General features: G+C 45.3%; 2 protein-coding genes across 2 annotated transcripts; both read right to left on the minus strand.

Moving 5' to 3' along the window:
• Nucleotides 1–1,366: 1,366 nt before the first annotated feature.
• LOC121502097 (uncharacterized) lies at nucleotides 1,367–4,441 on the minus strand. The gene is made up of 3 exons (XM_070286204.1): nucleotides 4,168–4,441; nucleotides 2,763–4,110; nucleotides 1,367–1,552 (listed from the first exon to the last, which is right to left on the minus strand). The coding sequence occupies exons 1-3, from the start codon at nucleotides 4,407–4,409 to the stop codon at nucleotides 1,367–1,369; spliced, it is 1,776 nt and encodes a 591-aa protein (XP_070142305.1). The 5' UTR covers nucleotides 4,410–4,441.
• A 588-nt stretch (nucleotides 4,442–5,029) lies between these two features.
• On the minus strand, nucleotides 5,030–12,626 carry LOC121502095 (uncharacterized). Its single transcript, XM_041774868.1, has 3 exons — nucleotides 12,574–12,626; nucleotides 6,897–7,811; nucleotides 5,030–6,839 (listed from the first exon to the last, which is right to left on the minus strand). Exons 1-3 carry the CDS (start codon nucleotides 12,624–12,626, stop codon nucleotides 5,030–5,032), a joined length of 2,778 nt encoding a protein of 925 aa, XP_041630802.1.
• Nucleotides 12,627–15,199: the final 2,573 nt, after the last annotated feature.

Here is a 15,199-nt window from a genome sequence, read left to right on the forward strand (position 1 = left end):
AATGTATTCCTCTAACATTTTTACCAGTGCTTCTTTTTCACTATATGACAGTCTCCTCGGTGCGCAACTAAATGGTTTCGAGTTTTCTAACACTATGTTCATTTCACATTTTATTTTAGAGTTTTCAGGTCGCTTGACTTGAATATAATGTGTCTCTAACAACTTAATAAACTTCTCTCTATCCTTGTAGCTAATTTTTTCACCAATAATAAAAAATATTAATATTCATCATATCTCTTGCGAATTCGTCTCTATTATTTCCTAAAGGCTCTTCTAATATTTTGCTTCCTTACCTTTCTTCTTCTAAAATCTCATTTCCAAAACTTTTTCCTTATATTTAACTTTCTAAACTTTCTCAAGCATTCTGTAATAATTGGCTGGTTAGAGTTTTCATAAACAAATATTTTAAACAATCTTACATAATTATTCGCAGCATCCTTCTTGTTTTGGGGGCACTTGCTGATCATGTGGTCCTTCGCCCCACATCCATAGCAAGACCCAGGAGTCCTCTTCGATTTTATGCAGACTCTTGCCCAGTGCCCTTTACCGTTGCAGTTATAGCAACGCGTCTCTTTGCTCGCCAGTTTATCCTTCGCGTTGTCCATCTTCTTTTTTCCAGCAGCCCTTACCGGCAACATTATGTTGGAAAATGCTTCAAGCATCCTTCCCGGGTTCTCGAAGCACTGAAGCTTGGCCTAATTGCGTAGATTTATCGCCGGAATGCAAACAATAAGTCCGTCCAACTGCTCATCATCTTCCATGTTGACCTCTGCCTGCGTTTTTCTTCGAAATAAACAGCAAACTTTTCTGTCGGCTTCCATAGCCGCTCCTCGAACTTGCGTCTCAATTCTGCTTTCGGCTCGTTGCCACCAAACGCAAGAAGTAACTGGTCCACCAGCTCACTCGTCGATTCTCCAAACAGGGTTGCATCTGCGTGCAACCACTGCAACGCGATGCCTTTCAGTTTTCCAATCAGCAAAACTCTACTCTGTGTGTCCGTAAGCTTGTATAATCCGGTTACATTCTTACATTGGGAGACCCAGGCACGAACGAACATTCAATAGGATTTCCTTCGCCAAGCCAAATCCGGCTGATGAAAAATCGTCTCGAACGCCTCTTTCACTGTTAGCGTCGCTGCTGCCGTTTTGCCCGTTGTCGCTTCGTTCTAAATTTCCAGAATTCTCGCTGGCGTCTCTTTCATTCCTTTTTGCCTCATTGGCTATACCCATGCTTCGCTCGCCATCTCTTTCGCTCCTACGTACATTATCTGCCGCACCGTTGCTACGCTTGCCGTCTCTTTCGAACACTTCGCCGTTATTCTCTCTCGCACGTCGCTTGTTCTCGAACTGACGCTGTCGATCTGCTGTTAAAGATTCTCGAGAACCTTTCTTGCCTTCTCGATTTCACGATGCAGCTCCTCCACAGTTGCCATGCCACGAGCCAGTTCCGTCCGATTCGGCTTCACTCGCTTCTCCACTGCTGCCCCTTCCGCCTCTTCGTCCTGAATTCCTTGCTCCTCCTCCCCTGGTTCATCAGTGGAGCACTCCCTCGGCTTTCAGGTGGAATCGCACATATCCGGGAGTACAGATAAGCTTTTGACCCCTTCGTCGACAAGTTTAAACACTCTAGCCATTTTTTTTTTAGCTGAGCCACCATCACTTTATTAAAGTCCAAATCCATTTCAGTTTTATAGTTGCCGTGCATAACAAATTTTTTCTCGATCCCACTTCTGAGATTGTGGCCGTATATTATTTTATTTTGTTTCTTTTATTTAGTATTATATTGTTGTCTTGAATGTTGCCAGCGCTCTCTGAGAGAGAGAGTAACCTGCTCTCTCAGAGATCGTAGCTCAACGATAATAATTACGTTACGTTACGATCATAATTACGTTAACTTGCCTGCTACACTATTGGCCAGTGTTGCCAGTTTAGCTTATTGTAAGCTAGTTCTAGCATATTTGAAACTGGAAAAGCTTGTAAAATCTCCATCTAGCTTATGGCTTGAAATATAGCTTATTTTAAAATTCGTATAGCATATCCTAGCTTTGACTGGCTTTGCGCCATTAATAGTTTTTTTTAGAAAAATATGCTTCATGGCATGAAAATATCGGAGCTGGTTCTTTTTTATTTCATATGATCGTGAATTTATTTCTACTCTATGGTGCCATAGAAGACCTATATGTTGGCTGAAGTGTTTCCCCCAATCAATCAATTTTGAGTGGGATATGTTGCCATAAATACACCCTGCCAGAAATATACATTGTTGAGCTACTGAGCTTTTTCAATAGCTGTCGAATTGTCCAATTTCTTTTGACCCAAAAATACGCACTTGTTTTAAACGTTATAAATTAAATGCAATATTTATTAAGCCACGAAGCTTCTATTATTTATCAGCGCAGGCGAGCCGAATTGCCGCTGCGGATATTTATGACCCGAATTGGTCCGAAAATAGTTATAGGATAATTTGAGTTGATCGCTATCAAGCATAGGCGAAGACAAACGAAGACGAACTGAGAAAAGAATTTTTCCTGCAGTTAGCGGACGGCCAAGGGCAGCTATGCAAATAGACCGAGAGAGTGATAAAGTTTATGTTATGCAGAAGGCAGGAGGAGAGGTAAAGCTTTGCTACGCAGAGCAAATTTATTGTTGTCGTTTGGCCGCTGGGTCATCAGGTGCGGGCTGCATAACCAGACATTCTCCCCCCGTTGGAAGACACTGGCTTTCAACTTCATCCTGCTTCGGCAGCACACACAACTTAGCAACTGCGCGATTGATGAGGCCAGTGGCGGTCTTCAGCACAGCGACTCGAGCCAAATTGTCGGATCCAGCGACGAGGTTGACCACTCGAGCTAGTGGCCACTTGAGGGAGGGCAGGTTTTCGTCCTTAACCAGAACGACATCACCGAGTTGAATATCCGTCTTCTGTGTGCGCCACTTGGAGCGCTGTTGAAGGAGCGTCAGGTACTCCTTTTTCCAGCGGGACCAGAACAGTTGCTGGTAGAACGAAATTTTCTGCCAGCGATCCAACCGATTGAGGTTCAAGTTAGTGTAGTCAGGCTCAGGAAACAAAGCCAGAGGAGCAGTACCCAAGAAATGCGCCGGTGTCAACACATCAAGATCGCCAGGGTGTTCTGAAAGTGAGACTAAAGGACGAGAATTAATGATTGCCGCGATGTGGCAAACGAGAGTGCGCAGGTCATCAGCGGGCAGTACTGCAGGTCCAACAAATCGGTAGAAGTGGTACTTCGCAGTCTTCACAGCCGCCTCCCATAGACCTCCAAAGTGGGGAGAGCGAGGAGGAATAAATTGCCATTCGATGCTGTCAGTCAAGCAGAATTCATCTATTGCGGTTTGTTGGCTGGCATTCAGGAACAATCGCTTTAGCTCAGCCAACTCGTTCTTAGCGCCAACAAAATTAGTCGCATTGTCCGACCATATGCGAGCAGGCTTGCCACGAATCAGTATAAAGCGCCTCAATGCGCTAAGAATCGCTGAAGTGAAGAGATCCTGGACCAGCTCGAGGTGCACAGCCTTTGTGGAAAAGCAGATAAAAATGCAGACGTAGCATTTGATGGGTGCCTTATTCCGAACTTCCGACTTGTGGTAGAAAGGGCCGCAAAAATCCAGTCCAGTCACCTGGAAGGCGTAAGATGCGCTGACGCGGTCCTCCGGAAGATCAGCCATAATGTGGCCAGCAACATGTGGCTTGGCCCGAAAACAAATTATGCATTTGCTCACAGCACTCGCAACCGTCTTGCGGCCACCAATTGGCCAAAACTGCTGCCGGATTGAAGCGAGCAGGGAGCGTGGTCCAGAGTGTAGGTTGCGCCGATGAAAATGCAGGATTATTGCGCGAGTTACAGGATGCTGACGAGGTAATATCAGTGGATGGCGTGCCTCATAGTCCAGAGCAGAGTTTTTGAGTCGGCCGCCAACACGTAAAAGCCCAAGTTCGTCGATAATGGGCGAGAGCGATGCGATGGAGCTGGAGGCCCTTATTGGCCGTCCTCGAAGCAGGCAATGATATTCGTCATTAAGATGAACCATCTGGATGGAGCGGATGAGCATTTGGGTGCCACAGCGAACATGCTCCGAAGTGAGACCTGGCTGCCTGATGCGATGGCGAAATTTGTATATGTAGCCGAAGACATGCTTTAAATTTTCCCACGAGTTGAAGAATTTGCAGTACAAGGATACATCAGCAGCTGTCGAGATGCCAACCAAAGCAATCTTTTTAAGGTCAGGAAGAGTCTTCACTGCAAGGCAGGACTCTGGCCATTGAGATTTTTCCTTTCGGAGATAGTCAGGTCCATGAGCCCATAGGTTAGACGCTACCAGTTCACTGGGAAGAGCACCTCTTGACAGGATATCTGCGGGATTGCAGTTCGTAGGGACGTAGCGCCACTCCATTCCGTTTGTAATCTACTGAATTAAAGAGATTCGGTTAGCAGTAAATATTTGAAAACGTGACGACTCATCTCTAATCCAGGACAAAACAACTGCAGAATCCGACCAGCAGTAGTAGGAGCACGAGAATAACCCCATTTGTTGTACTTCTTGAATGAGTTGAGCCAGCAGCACGGCAGCAGACAACTCCAACTTAGGGACCGTGAGAGTGGCGCCACACGAGATTTAGCGCAGAGGAGATGGGCAATCCATCGGTCATCCTCCATGGAAACGACGTAAATGCAGCCTCCGTATGCGTCAATACTGGCATCACTGAATCCGTGAACTTCGATCACGTTGTTTGGGTTCAGTGCTAGCCGAGGAAACTGGAGCTTTTGCGTCTCACAAATATTGGCCGACAAACTTAGCCACGAAGAATTTAGCGCTGCCGGCAAGCTTTCGTCCCAGTCGAATCTCTCTCTCCAAATCTTCTGTAAAAATATTTTGGCTTTAGTAATTACAGGACAAATAAGACCTAGAGGATCATAAAAGCAAGCGATCGTAGACAAGACTGAGCGCTTGGTTGGTTTGGCAATAATTTTCATTGGCGATGTGGAGAACAGCAAAACGTCAGACGACGAATCCTAAGCAAGTCCAAGCGTTTTTGTAATGTCGCTGCCATCGTCGAACTTCAAGAAAGAATCCCTTTCGGCCTCTGGGATTTGTTGCAGCAACGCAGGATCGTTTGAGCACCATTTTCTCAGCTTGAAATTGCCCCTTTCGAGAAGTCCAGTGGTCTGCCGCATGATCTCCAAGACGTCTTGTATCGAGTTGCCTCCTGTGATGAGATCATCCACGTAGAAGTCTCGCAAAAGTATTTTTGCGCCAAGGGGAAACGATGCCTTCTCATCCTCTGCCAACTGATGCATGGCTCGAACTGACAGAAACGAGGCAGGTTTAGTTCCATAGGTGACAGTGTCCAGCCTATAAACACGAATTTCCTCTTGCCGTGAGTCACGCCACAAAATGCATTGCAAGTAGCTATTCGGCTCAGCAATCCGAACGCATCTATACATTTTGCAAATATCGACAGGAAATGTGCGAAACTGCAACAGTGTGTTGAACAATCTCGGCTGCAAGGTGGGACCTGCCATGAGCACCTCATTCAATGAGTATCCAGACGACGATTTGGCAGACCCATCAAAAACAACACGCAGCTTAGTAGTTGTGCTATCCTCTTTAATGACGCAGTGATGTGGCAAATAAAACTTGCATAAATTCCGTGAGTCTAAATCCACAAGAGACATATGATTCAGATCGAGGTACTCACGAATAAATGCCGAGTACTGCGCTTTGAGATGAGGATGACGATCCAGTTTGTTCTCCAGGTTGACGAAACGACGATAAGCTTGTTGATATGAATCTCCCAGGATTTCAACACTATGCTTAGTTGGCAGGCGAACCGAGTATTCTCCTGACGGCAGCCGAGTAAAGCTGTCGTTGAAATGAGCTTCACAATCGAGTTTCTTTTTGGTACGTTGAGATCCAGACTCTCCAACGTTTTCCACTTCCCAAAACTTCCGCACAACGCTCTCCAGACCAGCGTCATCTCCGACTAACGTCCCTGCAATAGATTGGACAGCCAAGGCCGCTGACTGGCGTGGCGCTGATCCTCCGCCAGTGACAACCCATCCCAGTCGGGTTTTTTGCAACAGCGGGAGCCCATCAGACAACTTAATTTGGCCAACACATAACAGCTCAAAGAATAGACTTGCTCCAATTAATAAGTCAATTCTTTGCGATCTGAAGAACTGTGGATCGGCCAGGGGAATGTTGGAGGGTATGTTCCAGTCCTCTGGGCTGACGGTGAAGCTAGGCTGGTCGTCCGTGATGGCAGGCGCAACCAAAGCCGAGATACTGGAGACGAAATCTGAAGCTTGAAACTTTAAAGTAATATTTACCGAAAAACCATCCGAGCAAAATTTAGAGTCTCCAAGTCCAGATACAGTGGCCGCGGATTTGACCTTCGGCAACTGAAGCGAGTGTGCGAGGCGAGAAGTAATGATATGCAATTGAGATCCCGAGTCGAGCAGGGCGCGGCAAGGAACCCACGAACCAGAGCGATTTTGCACACTGATGACTGCAGTGGCAAGCAAAACACAATCCGTATCAAGATTCTGAGCGACCAAAGCAGCGGATTGCGATGACGACGAAGCGAGCGAAGAGTTTGACGATCCATTTGGAACAGCATTTGACGAAGATGGCTCGTTAGGTGGAGCAGGTTGTGGGGGCGCTGTTACAGGCGGTGCGGGAAAGTGTAGAAGGCTATGATGTTTAGATCCACATGCTCGACAGGAGCCCGAACTACAATTCCTCATTTGATGTCCAGATTTGAGGCAGTTTAGGCATACGGCTAGCCGTTTAGCTTCACGCAGACGAGCTTGAGGAGAAAGGCTGGTGAATTAAGCGCAATTATAAATGCCATGATTTGCACCCTAGCACATAACGCACGATCTGGTCGAGGCTGTGATGCTAGTGGCGACGAACGAACTTCTCCCATGACTGCTGAACCTCCTGGTCCTTGAAGCTTGCGAATTGCCACCATTGGATACAGCAGCATGCTCCACATTTTCAAGTTTCTGGCATCGCTTCTCCAGAAATTTAGTAAATTCTGTGCAGGTGGGTATTTTGTCCAGCGAGGCAGACTCTTCCCATTTAGCCTGGGTAGTCGGGTCAACCTTTTGCAGCAGCGTATGAACAAGAATGCAACCAGCTATCTCCTCCAAGGTACCCAAGCTCTGAAGCGCTCGAAGATTGGCATTGAGCTTGTCGGAGAGCTCACGAAGCTTCACAGCTGATGCACTTTCCACCTTTGACAAACCAAAAATATCTGTTATGTGAGCCTGAAAAATAAGGCGTTTATTATTGAAGCGATTGTCAAGTAATTCCAGAGCTACTCCATAGTTAGAGTCAGTGATCTCCAGCGAACGAACGGCATCTAAAGCTGGACCTTTCAGGCATGATTTCAGGTGCTGCAGCTTCTCAATTGGAGCCAGATCACTATTCCTATCAATAATTGTCAGGAACATCGAAATAAAATCAGCGTACTCAGTGTAGCCGCCGCTGAAGGTTGGCAACTTAAGCTCAGGAAGGCACGATCTTCTTGGAGCAGGCGCAGCTGCCTCCATGGCCACCTCTGGATGCATGGTTGAACACGGAACTCCTGGGAATTTGCGCTTCCCCAGCTCTTGCAGCACCAACGATCTCATGGAGAACACCAACTCCTCAAAGTCGTCCCGCGCCTTGCTGCCAATTTCCTCATAATCGAGTTCCTCTAACGAATCATGAGCCAATGAGAAAGAGGCTTCGGTTTTATTTATAAGCTCAAGTTGCAGTGTGAGCTCCTCCTCAGGGACGGCCTTAACCCTATCGGCAGTAAGGCCAGAAGCAATTTTTTTAGCATGGGCAGCTATCGCGAATTCGAATAGCTGTTACCGACGGCAAATGAACAGCAAGCAGACGAACGAGAGCAAAGAGTGCACGCCAAAGTACCGGTGCATATGTATGTATGTATGTACGTTTGCCTAGCGCGGCGCGGCAAAGTACAGCCACAAGCAATGCACAATTATTAAACCGAAATGTTTAATGTTTTTAATAGCCAATCACGTCGGGGTCAAAAAATGTTGAGCTACTGAGCTTTTTCAATAGCTGTCGAATTGTCCAATTTCTTTTGACCATATTTGGGTCAAAAGAAATTGGACAATTCGACGCACTTGTTTTAAACGTTATAAATTAAATGCAATATTTATTAAGCCACGAAGCTTCTATTATTTATCAGCGCAGGCGAGCCGAATTGCCGCTGCGGATATTTATGACCCGAATTGGTCCGAAAATAGTTATAGGCAAATATTTGAGTTGATCGCTATCAAGCATAGGCGAAGACAAACGAAGACGAACTGAGAAAAGAATTTTTGCTGCAGTTAGCGGACGGCCAAGGGCAGCTATGCAAATAGACCGAGAGAGTGATAAAGTTTATGTCATGCAGAAGGCAGGAGGAGAGGTAAAGCTTTGCTACTACTGGCATGACACTGCCGCATTAATTAGAGACTTCATTAAAGATTTGACAGCGCTATAGCGTTTTACACAAGTGCGAGCAAGACGACTATATGGCGCTCTAATGCATTAGAATAATGCATTAGCTACTTCATTGCCGCGATAATCGATAGATCTACATACTATATACTAGATATTCGATAACAAAATACGGGTTTAATGAAGAAAATTGTAATTGAAAAATGTATTAGCCAGCTCATTGACAGTATGGTCTCACAATGAGAATTTTATTTCTACAGCATTTCTCTGGTTTTTGAACTGAAAAGATATTAGAAAATTAGGAAAAATAATATGTTTTGCGGTGGCAAGGTTCTTACGGTGTAAAATGAATTAAACATTTTTTTTTGGTAATAATTAAAAAAATTTTAAGCATTATAGGTTAAAAACATAAATTTAAAGGATTCTGCATTTATTTATGCAAGAATACTTCGACGAGGAATTCAGAAATTCATAATAATACGCCGCGAATGGCGGCCGTTTGTTTTGTTTACCTTTTACGGTCGGTGTGACCGTAGTCGTATTACCAAAATAATCCAAGCAAAATGACAATATAGTTGACTCTTTCAAGGTTCTAATGAAGTAGCTAATTAATGAAAACTGCATTACAGTATCATATGGGCATACGCAGAGCAAATTTATTGTTGTCGTTTGGCCGCTGGGTCATCAGGTGAGGGCTGCATAACCAGACATACATCCTGCCAGAAATATACATCATGGTTATAAAAAAAAAAACAATATTTAAATGATGATCAAGATGACGAAATCGGTGAATTAATAACTAATATATTTAAATTGCTTTAATAATAACATATTTAATAAGATTTCTCTTCACACATACCAAAAACTATTATAAATGCATCAACAATCGCCTTTAATTTGATGTTCTTTTCTTTCGGAAACTGTCCTAATGAAAATGACCTAATCATAAATATAGCCCCCAATTGTTTCTGCCACCCACATAAAAACATAAGGTTTAAAGCTTTCTCTCATTTCAGAGTAGCTTGTTTTTAAGCATTTTTATACCCTTGCAGGGTATTATAATTTCAGTCAGAAGTTTGCAACGCAGTGAAGGAGACGTTTCCGACCCTATAAAGTATATATATTCTTGATCAGCATCAACCGCCGAGTCGATCTAGCCATGTCCGTCTGTCCGTCTGTCCGTCCGTCTGTCCGTCCGTCTGTCCGTTTCTACGCAAACTAGTCTCTCAATTTTAAAGCTATCTGAATGAAACTTTGCATGTAGTCTTCTATATACTCTCACTGCTATATATGTCGGAACGGGCCGGATCGGACGACTATATCATATAGCTCCCATACAAATGATCGATAAATTTTTAGAAAAAAAATTATAACTTGGCTGTTTATCAACATTTTTGCACCATTTTTTAGATATGGCCATTTTATATTATTTCAGAATTTCGGTAAAAAATTCATGAAAATCGGACGACTATATCTTATAGCTGCCATAGGAACGATCGGGAAATTAATAGAAAAAACATTATAACTTCGTTGTTTTTCAACCTATTTTTATCTACTCTGAGATATAAGCTTATTTTATTAGTTCAGAATTTTGGTATAAATTTCATGAAAATCGGACAACTATATCATATAGCTGCCATATAAACTGGGAATGTAAAACTGTAACTGTCAAACTCTCAACATAATAAGTATAGGTAAAATTTAATGAAATAATATCTGCAAGGGTATACAAACTTCGGCGTGCCGAAGTTAGCTTCCTTTCTTGTTTTTTTTTTAATTTTAGCATATTCTAGCCGATTTTTTTCAAAAATCTAGCCTATACGGGCGCTCATCACCTGGCAACACTGTAATAATCCATTAATTTTTGCCTAACTTCTCTTCATGATATGCGTATGTATATAAATCCGCTCCAATAATTACATCAACTCGACCTGGCTTATTAAAGTCCGGGTCAGCTAATGTAAATCTTTGCCATTTTAATTTATCTATATTTATTTTATTTATAGGTAGGGCTTTCATTAACTTTGGCAATATTTTTGACTCCGTTATGAATTCCTTTTTTGATGTAGGGTCGTCGATAATTAATTTAATTTTGTTTTGACTCACTGTATCAGAAGACGAAATCCCCTTAATTTCTGTTTTAGATTTTATTCGTGGCAACTTTAAAATTTGTGCTGCCTCCTCTGATATGATAGTGCTTTGGGATCCACTATCTATCAGAGCTCTTAAATTCTTAAAATCGCCATTTGCCGATTTTACCTTAATTTTTGCTGTTGCCAGCAACGCCTGAGTCGAAGCCACGCTGGTATTGACTTTCTCTCTTTTTTGGGAATTTATATGCAGCATTGTATGATGCCCTCTATTACACAGCGAACACAAATTTTCGCTGGTACATGTGCTGTCAGAATGCTTAAGGAACTTAATACACATTTGTACTTTTTTTACGACACCTAGCCTTTCAACCTCCGAAATTCATAAGCAGCGCTCTCTGAGAGAGAGAGTAACCTGCTCTCTCAGAGAGCGGAGCTCAACGATAAAGTGACCAGATCATAATAACATTATCTGGCCTACTACACATGCCCTCCGCTTTAATTAAACAGCCCGAAGTTAACGTGGTAACGCACCTGGGCGTCCACCAGCCTAACATGGCCAAGACATATTTAAAGCAAGAAACTTCATCTAAAACTGAAAGCTGTTGCATTCGGGCGGTAATCGATAGCCGCAGGCGAAACAAATATCGTCTGGGATGCGCACCGAGGATAGGTTGGCAGGGCCAGGAAGAGGGGAAGTGGATCGCATCTCGAGCGCCTCATGCGATCCACACCGAAGGGGAAGTGTGGGAAGTATGTGCCGATCGCGAGAGAGGCTAGCTACACCCACACCAAGGCACCAGAGAGTACTGGCCTTGAAAGCGGTTCTCGACCCCGGGAGAGAGAGGAAAGAAAAGTGGGTGAAGGAATTGGTGGGAACCGAGCCTATATAGGGCAAGGTGACCGCTAATGGCGGCCAGTAGGGAAAACGGAGCCGAAATCAAACCCAAAACCTTTCGACCGAGAAAAAAACCGCAAAGACCCGGGAAAAAAACCGCAAAAACCCGAAAAAAACCCGAAAATAAAACCAAAAAAACCGAAAACAGTACGGGAAGGTGAAAAAAATAAATATATTTCGGACGGGAGTGCGGGAAGAAAAAGCCAGGAAATAGAGGAGGATAAACGGAAACGGGAAGCCACGAGGGTGACCAGGAGCCGGTCCCCAGGAAACCAGAAAGAAGGGAAACAGCCAGGAAGAAATCAAAGTGAGTCCGTTCCAAAGGGAACCAGAATTAAAAATAAAAGAAGACACGTTCACAGGGTCCTGTGCCTTCTGGAGGCAAAAATTCTGGGCGGGAGTAACTAGAAAAAAAAATCGGCCCCAACCCCAAAGTCGAACGGGCCCCGAAAACTGGACCTCCAAGGCCGAGGTGCCACCGTCTCAGCCGGGACAAAAGAGGGACGGAAGCCCAAAAGAAAAAATCCACGGCCGGATATCATTTAATTTATTTATTTACGCAAAAAAATTAGGCTAATTTATTTATTTATTTAATTCCGCCATATTTATTTATTTATTTAATTTATTCGTACATATTTATTTATTTATTTATTAAATGTAAATCCATGTTATTTATTCTGAAGTGCCCGTGCAAATTTATATTGTTTATTTGTTTTGCGTAAGATTGTGTGAATACGTTTATACGCTTATTTGGCAATACAAAACGCCGAATACATGAAAATTTAAAATTTACAAGCACGCAAAAATTCAGTCGAAGGCACCTAAATAATAATTATCAATAAATAATAATGAACATATAGACATCTGGAACATGAACAATTTCAGAAAATTTAACGTAAAGTAAGGCTTAAATCAAGGGATCCTTGATGCGGCTGCGCTGCAGAAGGCCGGTTTGTAGTGTAGGGGTATAAGTGTGAAGATTAAACCATTTCGAACGTCCCGTCTCAGTCCCTTCCCCTAATTTGGAGCTCCAAGTAGGTAGGATGTAGCTGAAATAAACGAGGGTACATTTGAATAATTATATATATATATTGATATCCATTTATACCTGTGCAAGAAAATCGCTGTCTTCTCCGTTGTTCGCTGCTCCACTGTCTTCATCGTCGTTTGTTAAATTTCCGCATTTTCTGATATTGTTTTGCCCATGTGATGTTCTAGAAAGGATACAAATGAAAGTTTGTTAATTAGTTATACGTCAAAATTAAATATGTATTATCTAGGAAATTAAAAAAAATGTTTATAACGATGAGTTACTAAGCGTTTCCGATTGTGGGGGGGGGGGGGAAAGATGACGAGACCGTAGTCAGGAGTAGGCCGGCGAAGTCCGCCTGCCAAGGGGAGATCCGCAGAAGATGAGAGTCCGGATCTCTGGAAGGGAGGGGCGTCCAGGGCGATTCCAGCCAAGCCCAAGCCTACACTCCGAGAGAGAAGAGAAAGATGAAGTAAGCAGTAATTGTTGTAGAGTAATGTAATTTGTTTACCTTTCTTGTCGGTCCTTGTTGTTTTTTTTTATTTGTTTTGCGGATTCCAGATCAGCTGGGATTTATGGTGCGACCTGCGGGCGAATGGGGAGAAATCCCCCCTGAGAGGAGAGACTGGCTAGCCGGCCTTGCCCCATCAAAAAAACTCAGGTCGTAACATAATGGCGCCCAAACCATCAAAAGGTAGCGAGGTGGCGAGCGTCCTTCCGAGAAGGACAATCGCACCCACAATGCTGTTGATGAGGAAAAAAAAATATCTTCTAGCCGATGGCTGAAATCCAGGTGGTCCGGCTGTCCAGGTTGGAAAGCGATGCGATGGCTTATGTCGGCGGTTCTGAATGTCGTGCATAATAGCTCGCCGCAAGAAAACCTGGGCGGCTGGAAGAGAAAAAAACCACAAAGTAAATGTCCAAATGATAAGTTTTGTTTTTGTCAAGAAACTCACCTAAAATTGGGGATTCTTCCAGAGGAGAGGGATGGCACTAGCGGCGAAAAAAACGTCAGCTAGTAGGCTCCTTTTCGTTGCCTGGTGGACGAGGGAGGATCTCCAAACAATGGATGAAGACGCAGCAGGCTCCTGCCGGTTGCGACGCGGATGTGTGCGAGGAAATGACTGTTCTCCGGGTGGCCCATGGGGACACAGGGTTCACCATGCGATGCATCCGGAACGGCCAAAGAACTCGCAAACACATCCGCGGCACAATTGGACAGGAAGCCCACATAGAAGTGAGCGCCCTCGATGCCCTATCTTCCAAGCAGAAGAGGGTGGATCCGACGGAGCTCGCAGTAAAATAACAATTGATCTCGGAGTAGGCAGGAGACGCGAAAAAGCAGGAGGCAGTTGGCTCCGGCAAGGCGTCAAATCTTTTTCCCCCTTTGTTGTTCAGATAGAGTTTGTTTTTGTTGTGTTGCGTCTAGAGAAAAAAATCAAAAGCGTGTTAAGTGTTAGGAAATAAAACGTAGCGATAGGAATAGTATAGGTGAATGGTCCAACCATACAATTTGCGGTCTAGAGCTGGGAACATGACCACTAGAACTCCCTCGAAGGATGGTCAGCAGGGCCGAGAGGAGGAAGGCGCAGTAGGAGGCGCAGCAGGCGGCGCAGCAGGCTATGCAGCAGGCGATGCAGCAGGGGACAGCTGGGAGTTGTCTCCCCCACGCCGCGGAATCCCCAGTGATATCGCATCCTCGGTGAATGCAGCGGTGGCCCAGGCATACGAGACGCACCGGGCGGCGGCATCGGATAGTATCAGCCGGACGCTCCAGGAGGAGATTCGAAGCGGGTTCCTGGAGATGATGGCAATGATCAACCAAGTGATCCAGCCGCTAAAGGAGACGGCAGCCGCAGTCCAGACGCTGCAGCAGCAGGCGGGACGTGTTGAAGTCGAAGCCGCTGGCGGGTACGGAGCGCCGAGACGCCAGGAGGTGGGAAGCGTATCCACGATCCAAGCGAGAGGAGGAAGTGGCGAGCAATTCACCGCCTAAACCACCTAGGGTGCACAGCGGCCAAGCGCAGTGGGACGTCGGCGCCGGATGGTTTCAAGGCGAACCGCAGCAGCAGCAGACAACCGGCGGGCAGCGATACCGACATCAGACTGGGGATGACGACCGGAGATATAGCTCCGAGGGTCTCCGGGGCCCTGAAAGAAGAGAGGAGGCGGTGAGAGGTGTGCGGATCGAGAAGTGGGAGATCTTCTTCGACGGCGACCCGAACAAGCTCGCCGTAGAAGACTTCGTCTTCAGGGTGGAATACCTACAACGGCAGTCTCGGTGTTCCTGGGACCAGGTGCTGGGGAACTTCTATCAGCTGATGCGAGGCCAGGCCGCCGAATGGTATTGGCAGCACGTCAAGGAGAATCCGCCGCAGACCTGGGACGACCTTAAGGAGAGCCCGGTGGCCAGATTCCGTGGCATAGGCGGCGAGTTCGAGCGTCGGCGAGCGCTCCAGGACCGACGGCAACAGCAGGGCGAATCGGTGGAAGAGTACTTCCGAGCGATGCGGCGGCTGGGTAACCGGCTGATAACACCCATACCGGAGTCAGAGATGGTCCGAATCGTCAAGAAGGGACTTACCGCAGACATTGCGAGATTCGTGTATGCCCTGAGGGTATACAGCGTGGAGCAGCTGCGTGAGGAATGCCTGGAGGTGGAAGAGGCCTTCATGAAGCGGGAGGTCAGACCCACCTATCGCGG

Source organism: Drosophila kikkawai, chromosome 3R, assembly GCF_030179895.1.
Source record: "Drosophila kikkawai strain 14028-0561.14 chromosome 3R, DkikHiC1v2, whole genome shotgun sequence".
NCBI lineage: Eukaryota > Metazoa > Arthropoda > Insecta > Diptera > Drosophilidae > Drosophila > Drosophila kikkawai.